This window comes from Oncorhynchus kisutch, linkage group LG28 (assembly GCF_002021735.2).
Source record: "Oncorhynchus kisutch isolate 150728-3 linkage group LG28, Okis_V2, whole genome shotgun sequence".
Taxonomy (NCBI): domain Eukaryota; kingdom Metazoa; phylum Chordata; class Actinopteri; order Salmoniformes; family Salmonidae; genus Oncorhynchus; species Oncorhynchus kisutch.
Genome location: NC_034201.2, coordinates 38,886,431 through 38,902,204, shown reverse-complemented (window position 1 = coordinate 38,902,204; position 15,774 = coordinate 38,886,431). Strand labels below are relative to the sequence as shown.

The window sequence follows — 15,774 nt, the reverse complement described above, 5'->3', positions numbered from 1 at the left end:
TGTCTCAGGATGGTAATTTGGTGGTTGAAGATATCACTCTAGTGGTGTGGGGGCTTTGCTTTGGCAAAGTGGGTGAGTTTATATCCTGCCTGTTTGGTCCTGTCTGAGGGTATCGTCCGACAGGGCCACAGTGTCTCCTGACCCCTCCTGTCTCAGCCTCCAGTATTTATGCTGCAGTAGTTTGTGTCGGGGGGCTAGGGTCAGTCTGTTATATCTGGAGTACTTCTCCTGTCTTATCCGGTGTCCTGTGTGAATGTAAGTATGCTCTCTCTACTTCTCTCTCTTTCTTTCTCTCAGAGGACCTGAGGCCTAGGACCATGCCTCAGGACTACCTGGCATGATGACTCCTTGCTGTCCCCAGTCCACCTGGCCGTGCTGCTGCTCCATTTTCAACTGTTCTGCCTGTGACTATGGAACCCTGACCTGTTCACCGGACATGCTACCTGTCCCAGACCTGCTGTTTTCAACTCGCTAGAGACAACAGGAGCGGTAGAGATACTCTGAATGATCGGCTATGAAAAGCCAACTGACATTTACTCCTGATGTGCTGACCTGTTGCACCCTCGACAACCACTGTGATTATTATTTGACCCTGCTGGTCATTTATGAACATTTGAACATCTTGACCATGTTCTGTTATCTCCACCCGGTACAGCCAGAAGAGGACTGGCCACCCCTCATAGCCTGATTCCTCTCTAGGTTTCTTCCTAGGTTCTGGCCTTTCTAGGGAGTTTTTCCTAGCCACCATGGTTCTACACCTGCATTGCTTGCTGTTCGGGGTTTTAGGCTGGGTTTCTGTACAGCACTTTGTGACATCAGCTGATGTAAGAATGGCTTTATAAATACATTTGATTGATTGATTGATTGATTGGTATCAGCAACATACACTACATGACCAAAGTCTAATGTCAAAGTCAATATAGCTAATAGAATGAACACCTTAATAAACCTGCTACAATCAGTACAGTGTAAGGGCAGCAAGCAGCTTAGCAGTTACACTGGCGGGCCCCGGTGGCAATAAATTAATAAAACCAAAAGCTTACCAGTGTAGCGTTAATTTCCCTTCACTTGAACTAAGGGGCCTAGCTTGAACCATGAAAAACAGCCACCAGACTATTAATCCTCCTCCACCAAACTTTACAGTTGGCACTATGCATTAGGGCAGGTAGCGTTCTCCTGGCATTGGCCAAACCCAGATTCGTCCGTCGTACTGCCAGATGGTGAAGTGTGATTCATCACTCGCGTTTCCACTGCTCCAGAGTCCAATGACGACGAGCTTTACATCACACCACACAATGCTTGGCATTGTGCATGGTGATCTTAGGCTTGTGGGCGGCTGCTCGGTCATGGAAACCCATTTCATGAAGCTCCCGACGAACAGTTATTGTACTGACATTGCTTCCAGAGGAAGTTTGGAACTCTGTACTTAGTGTTCAATGACGTTCCCTGTAGACTCTCTGCTAATAGCCTGTGAGCAGGGGCTTTAGGGTTTGTCCTTACTTGACCAATGGGGCCTATTCCTCCCTCCCCCAGCAAACAGGAAGAACCCCGCGGGACCTTAACCCAACTCTACCAGATGCAGACCAGACATGGAGACAACTGTCTAATGTTTTGTACATGTCTCATTGGATGGAAACATGGTACCAAAACCAGTACATGTATTGTCTCTACATTGTCACTAACAGGGATGTAAAGACATTTGTGCATAACATTTGAGAGAAATAAGCTTTTTGTGCGTATAGAACATTTCTGGAATCTTTTAATTCAGCTCATGAAACATGGGACCAACACATTAAATGTTGTGTTTATATTTTTGTTCAAATGATTACTAAGTAAACTACATCAGGCCTACATTTTTTTAAATACATGTTTTATTAAATGCTCCACACATTACTCTGGTGTGAGTAGCCATAGCAACTGCTCCATTTCAAATCAAATCAAATCAAAGTGTATTTGTCACCTGCACCGAATACAACATGTGTAGACCTTACAGTGGTGACATGCTTACTTACAGGCTCTAACCAATAGTGCAAAAAAGGTATTAGGTGAACAAGGCTATATACATTACCGAGGCTATAAAAGTAGCGAGGCTACATACAGACACCGGTTAGTCAAGCTGATTGAGGTAGTATGTACATGTAGATATGGTTAAAGTGAATATGCATATATGATGAACAGAGAGTAGCAGTAGTGTAAAAGAGAGGTTGTCAGGTGGTGGGTGGCAGGATGCAATGCAGACAGCCCGGTTAGCCAATGTGCGGGAGCACTGGTTGGTCGGCACAATTGAGGTAGTATGTACATGAATGTATAGTTAAAGTGACTATGCATATATGATAAACAGAGAGTAGCAGAAGTATAAAAAGAGGGGTTGGGGAGGGGGAGAACACAATGCAAATAGTCCGGATAGCCATTTGATTACCTGTTCAGGAGTCTTATGGCTTGGGGGTAAAAACTGTTGAGAAGCCCTTTGGTCCTAGACTTGGCACTCCGGTACCGCTTGCCATGCGGTAGCAGAGAGAACAGTCTGTGGCTGGGGTCTTTGACAGTTTTTAGGGCCTTCCTCTGACACCGCCTGCTGTAGAGGTCCAGGATGGCAGTCAGCTTAGCCCCAGTGATGTACTGAGCCGTACGCACTACCCTCTGTAGTGCCTTGCGGTCGGAGGCCAAGCAATTGCCGTACCAGGCAGTGATGCAACCAGTCAGGATGCTCTCGATGTTGCAGCTGTAGAACCTTTTGAGGATCTCAGGACCTATGCCAAATCTTTTTAGTTTCCTGAGGGGGAATAGGCTTTGTCGTGCCCTCTTCACGACTGTATTGGTGTGCTTGGACCATTCTAGTTTGTTGTTGATGTGGACACCAAGGAACTTGAAGCTCTCAACCTGCTCCACTACAGCCTCTGTAGTCCACAATCATCTCCTTAGTCTTGGTTACGTTGAGGGATAAGTTGTTATTCTGGCACTACCCAGCCAGGTCTCTGACCTCCTACCTATAGGCTGTCTCGTCGTTGTCGGTGTTGTCTCGTCTGCAAACATAATGATGGTGTTGGAGTCGTGCCTGTCCATGCAGTTGTGGGTGAACAGGGAGTACAGGAGGGGACTGAGCATGCACCCCTGGGGAGCTCCAGTGTTGAGGATCAGTGTGGCAGATGTGATGCTATCCATCCTCACCACCAAGGGGGCAGCCCGTCAGGAAGTCCAGGATTCAGTTGCAGAGGGAGGTGTTTAGTCCCAGGAGCCTTAGCTTAGTGATGAGCTTTGAGGGCCTATAGTGTTGAAAGCTAATCTGTAGTCAATGAATAGCATTCTCACATAGGTGTTCCTTTTGTCCAGGTGGGAAAGGGCAGTGTGGAGTGCAATGGAGATTGCATCATCTGTGGATCTGTTTGGGCGGTATACAAATTGGAGTGAGTCTAGGGTTTCTGGGATAATGGTGTTGATGTGAGCCATTACCAACCTTTCAAAGCACTTCATGGCTACGGACGTGAGTGCTACGGGTCTGTAGTCATTTAGGCAGGTTGCCTTTGTGTTCTTGGGCACAGGGACTATGGTGGTCTGCTTGAAACATGTTGGTATTACAGACTCAATCATGTTCAACTCATGTTGAAAATGTCAATGAAGACACCTGCCAGTTGGTCAGCACATGCCCGGAGCACACGTCCTGGTAATCCGTCTGGCCCCGCAGCCTTGTGTATGTTGACCTGTTTAAAGGTCTTACTCACGTCAGCTATGGAGAGCGTGATCACACAGTCGTCCGGAACAGCTGATGCTCTCATGCATGCCTCAGTGTTGCTTGCCTTGAAGCGAGCATCGAAGTGATTTAGCTCGTCTGGTAGGCTCGTGTCACTGGGCAGCTCGCGGCTGTGCTTCCCTTTGTAGTCTGTAATAGTTTCCAAGCCCTGCCACATAAGATGAGTGTCAGAGGCGGTGTAATATGATTCAATCTTAGCCCTGCCTCTGGGTGAGTGGTTTCCAGTTTGCCTATTTCCTAGTGCCGCATTTGGCTGCTCCATTTGGCTGCTCCTCAGCGCCAAGAGACTGTTGCCTATACAGTGTACACATGACATAGACATATATAATTGTGCATATCTATGCTTGCATCTTAGGTAAGTGACTGGTTACAACTGGAGTGAGACATGCCGAGAGTGAGCCGGGGGAGGGGGGAATTTTTATTATATTTTTATGACTATATTAAGCCTACAATTTTTTGATTAAATGCTCCACACATGACATATTTCTTGTCCTTTCTGGTCCTGCATCTTTTGCATATTCTGACCTACAGACAATAGTACAACAATGATATAGCAAATTAAGATGCGTGATGCAAGCCTTTTGTTTTGATGACAAAACAAAGTAGCCTTCAGACCTGTGGAAGTCTCGTCTTTCAGGGTCCAGCTCCAACTGACAGGTTGAATACCATGTGCCTTTGTTTTTGTTGTTGTTGAAGGGGTAAGGGGATGGGCTGTAGATGATTCTATCAACCAATCAGACCTGTATGTAAATATATTCAAATTTATATCACCACGCCAACACAGTCGGACTGAACATTTCAGTGGCCCAAGGAGGCTTACTGAGATTTAGTAGACAAAGTGATGATTGAAAAATAAAATGAAAAGGACTGAATTGGGGCATTAATAAAAGACACTGTTTATTGTGGTTCACATTTTCCATTTTTAAAAATGTCACAATGATACAGTGTAATAATTTAATCAGTCTGTAAATGCAAATGTAGTGGACAGAAAACAGTAAGTTCTCATTGGGTTGTGCTGTCAGTATGTGATTATGCATGTCATTTTTTTTTAAACAAAAAATCATAACAAGAAATTAGAGCCTTTAACGAATGGATACCACAGTAGGGTGTGTGTGTGTGTGTGTGTGTGTGTGAGTGAGAGAGAGAGAGAGAGAGAGAGAGAGAGAGAGAGAGAGAGAGAGAGAGAGATCAATCAAATGTTCAGGCACTGTAGGTAGAGTGTACACCTCCAGTCTGAGGTCAGAGGTGAGAGGTTCGGTTCAGTCCACTTCTGTCAGGCCACATGGCCTCCTAAACTCTTGACCTCGCTCATGGATCCATTTGTTGGACACTGGCAACAGAGAGAAATATAAAATGTCAGTGCCAATCTCAATTCTCTCCAATGTGCCAGACTAAGGGCTCTCCAATGTGCCAGACTAAAACCTACTACTAACGGATCGACTCAAAGCTTAAAGTTTTATTGTCACGTGCACGATTACAGTGAAATTCCTTTCTTGCAAACTCTTTTCCCAACAATGCAGTAATCAATATATAGTACTATAAAGTAAAGTAGAACAAAAACACATGATAAATAGATACAAGAACAGAGCTAGCTAACCAAGCAAACCAAATGACAGGTTTCAATACAACCTCACCAGATCAAATTAATGCTAGCTCATGTTAGCTAGCAGACTTGTTTCAACTTTGATTTGCAAGCTAATGTTAGCTAACGTTAGCTAGCTATCATTCGAGGACTGACTGTTCTCATAAAAGTGTATTGTGCAGTGCAAAAATAAATGAAGGATCCATCTATAGTGGTAATTCGTGTCATGTCTGACTACTGCAGTACTGCTTGTCATTGTGATAGCTAACAGTCAGCAACAAGCCCAGACAACCTAGCTAAACGTGGTGTCAGCATCCAGCGGTGATTAGCTGGCAGTTGCTTAGTAAAACTGGGCTGTGAAACTGGGCCTCAACCCAGCTCGAATTTATCCCTAATTTGGCCTTAATTCAAAGTGCCAGTGGAAATGGGGTTAAGGGTTCTGTTGAAACGTACTACTACCAGGAAGACTCCACTCACAGGTAAAGGCTTCCTATTATCAAAGTAAGTGTATGTGCCATCAGAAGTTTGTAAACAAAAACACTGCCGTAACATTGCTATGAAGGTTTGATTGCAGCTTACATGAGGGATACATTAGAGAAACACAAGGAAGACTGACTAGGAAGTAGTCAAAGAAACACATCAAATGACTGACACCAATAAACATATTGAGATTAGAGAGGCTGCTTGTGTGTGTTAAGGTTAAACTCTCCATCTGACTCACCCCATTTACTTCCTACTAACACAGGACAGGCAGCGTGTCTGGTCCTGTAGTCTCCCTCTCCACTCCTAAAGAGGTTGTACCAGAAGACTGCAGTTCCCTGTGGACACACATTGAGAAGACATACCCTGTTCAGTACATGTAAGTCACCACTGCATCAACGTAATGGCTCACTATAAGATAGTGTGGGCCCTCTCAACCAAGGCTAACATTGTATGATGGCTACGGCTAGGAGATTTCTCTGACCGTGTGACCTGACCAATAGTTTTTCCTGGCCCCTAGTGCTGAGGGCTGTGCTTGACAGCAGTCACATTGTTTATATCTCACCTTTTTGGGATAGATAGCTGCTCCAAAGTCTGGGAACACAGTGGCTCCTCCAGCTTCAACATCACTCATCTGTCAGGGAAAAGACTGCCTTGTGAGCTGGCTTCACTAATACACTGAAGTACTCCACCTAATACCATTTACTGTAGCCTAATTCTCTAAGGGATGTGTTCTGTATTTACATAAAAAAATGTAATGTAGCAGGCGTAATCATACAAATGACAGTTTCCAAGTTGTAAAAATATATCTGTAGCAATTCTAAAGTTTACTGAAGATCTGAAGGGTTTTAAACGTCTTGATGTCTTGAAATAATAACACTAAACATAACACCAAATCCATAATAATCAGTCATTCAACTAGACAGAAGTGCAGTATAAAAAGTAGTCACAAAAGCGCTGTAGTTCTGCAAAGCATGGCATTCTACCTCTATTTACACACTCACATCATATTTACAGTATTAGCATGGGCCAATAAATGAGATAGCATGTTATGGTGTACTGTAGGGCAGGGGAGAGCAATTCCAGTCCTTGAGGGCCTGATTGGGTACAACACGGAAATTAACTGACAGACTCCAACGGTCAATTTCCAGTGTTTGACAAACTTTTTTCCCACCACCATCTACTGTAGCAATGTTAGTGGCCGTGTCCAAATACCCATACTTGCATCCTAAATAGTAGGCCGTTTGGGTATGCGAAAAAATGAAGTTTAATAGTATGCAGTATTTCGAAAATTGAGTATACAGTGTACTATAAATGCCCGGATATCGTACTCATTTCGGCTTTGACAACAGCTGATCAATTGTATAAATCAACCAATAGTAGGAAACAACACAATCGCAGATGATGCATTCTCAGAGCTTTTAAACCAAATACTAAACCGTCTTTTGATTTCTGAATCTGTCAGCACCAGGGACTTGGGATGTGGCTGCGTTATAGATGTCATGTTAATCCGGCTTTTTGATAAGATACATACAGTATGGATTGTTTGAGTTTTGTAGGCTAGGGTACCTATTTAATGATTTAATTTATGGATCAAGTCCTAGCAGTCATTTTGATCTCCTTCCCAATTATCAGACCTTTAGTTTATTATGTTGTTGTCCAGTGGTTGTGAATTTGCGATGCACCGGACTGTCTAAGTTTTTCTGTGCAATAGCCAATTTTATTTTAACATTTGTGTCACAGCCATCAAAGGAAGTGGACCAAAGCGCAGCGTGGTGAGCCTACATATTCCTTTTATTTAGGTGACGCGAACAAAAACAATAAACAATACAACCGTGCCGCTTAAGGGCTACAGTGCCACAAACAAAGTTAACTACCCACAATCACAGGTGGGGAAAGGGCTGCCTAAGTATGGTTCCCAATCAGAGACAACGATAGACAGCTGTCCCTGATTGAGAACCTTACCCGGCCAAAACAAAGAAATACAAAAACATAGAAAATAGAACATAGAATGCCCACCCAAATCACACCCTGACCAAACCACAATAGAGACATAAAAAGCTCTCTAAGGTCAGGGCGTGGCAATTTTAAAAGTTTTGATAAAATGTATATATGTTACAGCACTTTGGTTTCACTAATACATATGTTAAAATGGAACCAAGTTTCTGTCTTCAGTCCTTTTTAAATAGGATAGATGGGCTGTATATGGACTACTGTGGTAAATTGCCCCTACCCTGGCTACAGCCCTCACCTTATCATCAACCACCATCCCCTGTCCAATCCCCCTCCAGCAGAGGCAGGGCTCCAGCTCATTCACCATCTTTAAATAACCACACTTGTCACTAATCAGTGTGGCAGACCTAACCGTTTCAGTTTGCAAGTGTTTTGTTACAAGACACCTTTTCTCTCTCACCTTCCTTTCTGTATTTTGGATGTATATGAACAAGTCATTTTGTTATTATTTCTTAAGTTATACTATAATTTGATTTAGAACATTTACTGTTTGATATTTTCATTTCCTTTAAGCATTTACTCATATTTAAACCTATTGTGTACGTTTCTTCACCGTAATATTCATTTAATATGTTATTGAGATTCATGAGTATATTTGTTTATCTTGTTCATGTGAAATCACTACCATGTATGTTTTTGTTACCTAGTTAACTGTCCTTGTTAACCATCCCATTCTTACATACTCAACCTTATCCATCTTCATGATCTTCAACAATTCAACTGAAATAATAAACTGGACAACAGCCCTTTGAATATCAAACTATGCCGCAATAACCACACTGTAAATGAGCTACAGGCATTTTTTTCTTTTTTGGCTAAGAGTTGAGGAGAGATTGACTGCATCACTTCATCTTTTTATTAGAAACATTGTTGAAAATCCCCAATTGTTTGCATAGTCAACTTACACACAGCTCTGACACACACACTTACCCCACCAGACATGCCACCAGGGGTCTTTTCACAGTCCTCAAATCCAGGACAAATTCAAGAAAGTGTACAGTATTATATAGAGCCCTTATTGTATGGAACTCTGTTCCATCTCATATTTCTCAAATAAACAGAAAACCTGGTTTCAAAAAACAGATAAATTAACTCCTCGTGGCACAATGCCTCTCCCTTATTTGACCTATATAGTTTGTGTATGTATTGGTATTGATATGTAGGCTACATGTGTCTTAAAAAAACAAACATTTAATTGATGTAGTTCTGTCCTTGAGCTGTTCTTGTCTATTAATGTCCTTTATTATGTCATGTTTTGTGTTGGACCCCAGGAAGAGGAGCTGTTGCTTTTTGGGACATCATCTCTGTGTTTTAATGGACCCCACCATGATAGCCCTAACTCAAACCAGCAGTTATAGCAAGATCAAGTATGTTGACCACCACAACTCCGATCAGTTTCTATACTACGGTATAGTTGGCTGTGATAGTCTGGCTATAATGTGATAGTCTGGCTATAAACAGCCTGAGTAGGCCTATAACTCCATTCCTATTCTTTTCAGAGTTTAGAGAAAATAACTATTATCAGGCTGGTTAATGCGATGCATGTCTGTTGAATTTGAAAAAATTACACCCGCACTCAGTTCCGCCCCACCTACTCAGCTTGTCAGGAGTCGCTACTGCATTGCGGCCGTGGCATGCTGTATACTTTCTACTAACCGGTACGTGATAAATAGTAGGCGACGACGAGTACATAGTATGCAGTTTAAGTATGTAGCACACTAGTATGTGTATTCGGACACGGCCAGTGATTTTATGAGTATGCGGTAACATTGATTGACATTCCATGTTTCTCAACCATTTGGCAATCAATTGAAGTCCAATATTGAAATGGAGGTCATGGATCTGCGAAAAACAATTTTCCAAAACAGAGAGCCAAAAAGAAGAATCTAATGGCTCTATTCAATCTGTTAAGGTAATTGCTGATTGAGCCGACATATGCAGCATTCAACGTGAATGCAGACTCCGCTAAAGCGGGAACATTGCCTTTAAATTTCAATCACGCTGTAATGTTGAATAGAGCCTTAAATCATTAGCTGCTACTGTAAGTTGACAGCAGCAACTGGATTCCCATACTTACGTAATTTAAAAAAGTAGCCACACGATTTCCAGTGCCTAATGTTTTGAAAGCATCAGGTTCCTCTTTCTATGAAGTAAAACACAAGTTGAATACACACAGGGACATGTACTTACGTAGTTCAGGAAGGTAGCAAGTCTATTTCCATCGACCATGATGTCCTGAGGACGCTGCAACAAATGTTTATAACTTTTAACCCTGCCATTAAAGAAACCCTTTGTGACCAAATTGATTGTTAATATCGGTTTGACTTAATTTGGTTATTGAAAATCATTGGGATAAATGGATTAATTTCATTTATATTAAATTAAATATATTAAATATAATCTAATATTGAATCCTTTGATTATAGATTAGATTAAGTGGATATATTTTCATGTAGTCCAATTGATACAGTACGTTGTGCACTTCAACTGGGTGCCGCTAAGAATCAGTAGAGCCACTGTCTACCACTGGGTTGAGGACCTGAGCATCTTGCGTGCAGTCTGAAATCTTCATCATGCTGTGATCTGCATGCCAACAACTTCAAACCAGCTTCAAACCAGCTTCTGACATTGTGTTGAATGTCTTTTTTTTTGCATGATTCACTATTTCTTCTCAAGTAAATTGAACTTGAGAACTTTTGGTGTGTGCACATGTATTTGTTTACACATGTATTTGTCTAAACTTAAATTGACTAAATGTTACAAATTCAAATGAATTTGGTTGGAGGTAAGGATTCTTGTTTATGATGTCGTTTATTTCACCTGTGGTAGGTTGCAGGTGCCTACAGGGTAAAAATAGCCATTCAACCAGTTTTGAATAGAGAAAACAGAACATTCTGCTCCGTTGCACTCCATTGTAAAATGCAAGGCTGCCAATATATCTGTACATACTGTTCCTAACTATTCTTACTCTACTTATGGACGTGGTTGAACTGTCATCTAGGTCTCCTTTGGAAATCTGCCATTTAAGAATTCAGGGCCCCTCTTGGATACACACCACTCTATCTGTGCCACAAATGACACTGTATTCCCTTTACTCGATAGTGCACTCACTACTTAAGGAATAGGTTGCCATTTGGGAAGCAGACTCTAGCAGTCGGTGAGAGACAGAATCTCCCTAATTTTACAGGTCCACATTGACCTTTGACACTGTCTTGCATGTTGACAGCTAAATGTGCAGCTCTAATTTATTTTTAGGTCAACATATATTGTCATTGTAATGGAGAAAAACAACATAAGCAAGTGGCTTGTGGCTACACGTGTGAAAACGTACTTCTCTATAGATCACAGCAGGATAAACGACTACATGACTGTTGCATCCCTTCCCAGATGCAACAGAGAGCACACTTTAGTCCCCGTCTAGAGGTTACCCTTACCCTGGAGAAATCAAAATGTGGCTCGTATTGTCCTCCGACCCCATAGTTAGCAATCTGTTTAGTGAGACAAAGAGTAGAAGCTAAGTTATTGGACAACCTCTGGGCCTCATTTTTCAGAAGTTAACTGATCGGATTTCTTGAATCGGATAGGATTAAAGTCGTAGAAATATAATTAACAGAACGGGCGTCCCCATTCAAGTCAATGATACGCCTGTTCTATTCATTCTATTTCTATGCATTTAATCAAATCCAATTGCCGAAATCCGATCAGATAACTTTTGAAGCCTGAAGTTTACAACGACTCACACAAAAACGGATGACTGTTAAATGATCAGCTAAATTTCACAAAGTGAAGAGGGGTATTCTAACATGATGCCCAATGTTGATATGAGTGTAACAGGTAAACTACAGTATACCCCTGTCTAACACGACTATATGTATAGTTATCTATGTCTACCAGCTAGGCTCATCGCCGCAGGAAGTAGGGGTGCTGAGGGGATTGCAGCACCATCTGATAAATTGAAATTAACGCCCCAGCCCCCCCCTCCCACGGCCATGGGTAGACTGTATGTATTATGTATGATACCGTTACCTGGAGTAGTTCGGCAGTCTGCGTTGTCAGACCTGTGATGTCCTCTATCCTTTGGTTGACGCGTTCAATAACAGGGTCCTCTTCCCCCTCCAGCCACGCACTGAAGGACAAGACATCCACTGACTCAACCCAACAACATGACTCATTCACCCAGAGATGAGTCATGACTAAACATGATCTACATAATGACTCACCTTTTGGATACCCTGTAGTTTGCTGTGGTCAGAATGCCTGTTATGGGGTCTCTAACAGTAGCTCTTGCAAGCTATACAAAGACATACAGTATAAATTAATATTGATACCATAGTGTGTTTCTGAGACATTCTCTCTCTTATGATAAGATGTTTCAATACTACCACTGAGACATACGGTATAGTATTCCATCTACTAACAGAGACAATCTAAGGTTATAGTGGAACTGGCCCAGTTTGCTGCTCCTCTCACCCTGGGCTTGGCCAGCTCCTTGATCTTCTCTATCTCCTGGTCTGACAGAGCGTTGAGGTAGCGGACGATGTGTGGGCTGTCCCACTCATCCTCCTCCTTCATGGGCTGGAGCAGCAGGCGAGGGTTCCTGTTCCCGTCATGGTAGCGGCAGTACAGCCGGCTGCGCCTCTCAGTGGTCTGGATGGGGTGGAGGGTGGAATGGGTTGGGAGTGTGAGTTAAAGTGGAATTCACATCTCCTCTCCAAAACCCTGTTTAAGTTATCTCATCATCTCCTCTCCAAAACCCTGTTAAGTTATCTCATCATCTCCTCTCCAAAACCCTGTTAAGTTATCTCATCATCTCCTCTCCAAAACCCTGTTTAAGTTATCTCATCATCTCCTCTCCAAAACCCTGTTAAGTTATCTCATCATCTCCTCTCCAAAACCCTGTTAAGTTATCTCATCATCTCCTCTCCAAAACCCTGTTAAGTTATCTCATCATCTCCTCTCCAAAACCCTGTTAAGTTATCTCATCATCTCCTCTCCAAAACCCTGTTAAGTTATCTCATCATCTCCTCTCCAAAACCCTGTTAAGTTATCTCATCATCTCCTCTCCAGTGCTTCATTTGTAAATTGGGAGGTGCCGGAACGAAAAGGGAGCTGAGAGGGGTGTGACCTGAGGGGTTCTGAGGTACCGGAACACCAGGAAAAACAACAACTTTATAATAAAACATTGCATGCATATCATCGCTCTTGCGTGTTGGCATAGAGCAGTAGAGTGGAGGCGCTTTCAGAAGCTGCACACACCGGGGGGGTGTAAGCCTAGAGTCTGAGAAAAACTGGGCCATTTATGAATGCATTTCATGCAATTCTACACATTTTTGATAATTGGAAACTTTAGCTGAATCTTTTTTAATACATCACAAATGATGGAAATGACAGGGTACTTTCACACTGACACTGACAAATCAGAGATCAATAAAAACGTCCTTGTCTTGAATCCATCTGTAGCCTAGACCTAGGTGTGTGGAGACACACATAATGTACAATATGAGGAGGAAATTATAGTCCTAAAAAAGCCTTCCAGTTTCACGGACTCACCGAATGATGCGTAGCTCACTCACCGGCGATGGCCGATGCGCTCGTGCCAAAAGCTTATATCACTCTTGTTTAACTTTCGAAAACAATTCTCTTCACTCAATAGGCCTATTTGGAAGTTGATAACTATTTGGCAGCCTACAGTCAGATTAGTAATCTCTTTTCAGCAGGAACCATTTGCATTCCAACTTATGTTTTTCCCGCGATTGTATTCTAAATATTGCGAAAGGCTTGTTTTGGCGGCTGTATGCTGTTCACTGACATATGTGCATTCCTGACTGTAGGCATGCCTTGTGATTGGGCTACACACAATCCACAGATAGGCAAAAAAAAAATTACAAGCTATTGTTGATCCTCTGTGGCTAAATTATAGGTCTGCTCCTGGTGCAGTATTCTGAATTATTTAATTTATTTCTGAACAGACAGCAGTAATTCTATAACTTTGGCAAATGTATTTCAATGTATCAGGGGTGCTGAAGCACCTCCAGCCAGTGGTGTAAAGTACTTAAGTAAAAATACTTTAAAGTATGACTTAAGTAGTTTTTTGGGGTATCTGTACTTTACTTTATTATTTCCCTTCTTTACAAATTTTACATCAATACAATCCTAAAGAGAACAATGTACTTTTTACTCCATACATTTTCCCTGACACCCAAAAGTATTTTTCACATTTTGAATGCTTAGCAGGACAGGAAAATGGTCCAATTCACTCACTTATCAAGCGAACATCCCTGGTCTTTCCTATTGCTTCTGATCTGGTGGACTCACTAAACACACATGCTATGTTTGTAAATTATGTCGAAGTGTTGGAGTGTGGCCCTGGCTATCCCTAAATAAAAAATAAAATGATGCCGTCTGTTTTGCTTAATATAAGGAATTTGAAATTATTTATACTTTTACTTTTGATACTTAAGTATATTTTAGCAATTACATTTACTTTTGATACTTAAGTATATTTAAAACCAAATACTTTTAGACTTTTACTAAAGTAGTATTTTACTGGTTGACTCACTTTTACTTGAGTCATTTTCTATGAAGGGATCTAAACTTTTACAAGTATGACAATTGGGTACTTTTTACACCACTGACTCCAGCAACTACAGTGGCTTGTGAAAGTATTCATCCCCCTTGGCATTTTTCCTACTTTGTTGCCTTACAACCTGGAATTAAAATTGATTTTTGGGGAGTTTGTATCATTTGATTTACACAACATGTCTACGACTTTGAAGATGCAAAATATTTTTTATTGTGATACAAACAAGATATAAGACAAAAAAACAGAAAACTTGAGTGTGCATAACTATTCACCCCCTCAAAGTCAATACTTTGTAGAGCCACATTTTGCAGCAATTACAGCTGCAAGCCTCTTGGGGTATGTCTCTATAAGCTTGGCACATCCAGGCACTGGAGTCTTTTCCCATTCTTCAAGGCATAACTGCTCCAGCTCCTTCAAGTTGGATTGGTTCCGCTGGTGTACAGAAATCTTTAAGTCATACCATAGATTCTCAATTGGATTGAGGTCTGGGCGTTGACTAGGTCATTCCAAGACATTTAAATGTGTCCCCTTAAACCATGCGAGTGTTGCTTTAGCAGTATGCTTAGGATCAATGTCCTGCTGGAAGGTGAACCTCCGTCCCAGTCTCAAATCTCTGGAAGACTGAAACAGGTTTCCCTCAAGAATTTCCCTGTATTTAGCGCCTTCCATCATTCCTTCAATTCTGACCAGTTTCCCAGTCCCTGCCGATGAAAAACATCCCGACAGCATGATGCTTCCACCACCATGCTTCACTGTGGGGATTGTATTCTCGGGGTGATGAGAGGTGTTGGGTTTGCGCCAGACGTAGCGTTTCCTTGATGGCCAAAAAGCTTCATTTTAGTCTCATCTGACCAGATGGTCATATGTTTGGGAAGTCTGCCACATGCCTTTTGGCAAACATCCAAATGCGTTTGCTTATTTTTTTCTTTAAGCAATGGCTTTTTTCTGGCCACTCTTCTGGTCCTATGTGGTCCTATGGACAGATACTCCAATCTCCGCTATGGAGCTCTGCAGCTCCTTCAGGGTTATCTTTGGTCTCTTTGTTTCCTCTCTCTCTTTGTCTCCTCTTAATGCCCTCCTTGCTTGGTCTGTGAGTTTTGGTGTGCGGCCCTCTCTTGACAGGTTTGTTGTAGTACCATATTCTTTCCATTTTTAATAATGGATTTAATGGTGCTCTGTGGGATGTTCAAAGTTTCTGATCTTTTTTATAACCCAACTCTGATCTGTACTTCTCCACAACTTTGTCCCTGACCTGTTTGGAGAGCTCCTTGGTCTTCCTGGTGCCGCTTGCTTGGTGGGGCCCCTTGCTTAGTGGTGTTGCAGACTCTGGGGCCTTTCAGAACAGGTGTATATATACTGAGATCACGT

The 15,774-nt window shown here is 42.0% G+C and overlaps 1 protein-coding gene across 3 annotated transcripts in view; it reads right to left on the bottom strand.

Moving 5' to 3' along the window:
* Positions 1-4,622: 4,622 nt before the first annotated feature.
* p4ha2 (procollagen-proline, 2-oxoglutarate 4-dioxygenase (proline 4-hydroxylase), alpha polypeptide 2) overlaps positions 4,623-15,774 on the bottom strand; it is a 29,203-nt gene continuing 18,051 nt past the window's right edge. The window contains exons 8-15 of one of the 3 annotated variants that reach the window (XM_031808259.1): positions 12,294-12,470; positions 12,044-12,114; positions 11,850-11,949; positions 11,258-11,311; positions 9,901-9,966; positions 6,376-6,444; positions 6,052-6,148; positions 4,623-5,078 (exon numbers count right to left, since the gene is read on the bottom strand). In XM_031808259.1, coding sequence (XP_031664119.1) covers positions 5,008-5,078; positions 6,052-6,148; positions 6,376-6,444; positions 9,901-9,966; positions 11,258-11,311; positions 11,850-11,949; positions 12,044-12,114; positions 12,294-12,470 — 705 coding nt within the window. In that variant the 3' untranslated portion in view covers positions 4,623-5,007. Of the gene's footprint in view, positions 5,079-6,051; positions 6,149-6,375; positions 6,445-9,900; positions 9,967-10,013; positions 10,068-11,257; positions 11,312-11,849; positions 11,950-12,043; positions 12,115-12,293; positions 12,471-15,774 lie in introns of all 3 variants that reach the window. The other 2 variants (XM_031808260.1, XM_031808261.1) reach the window with 2 other exon arrangements.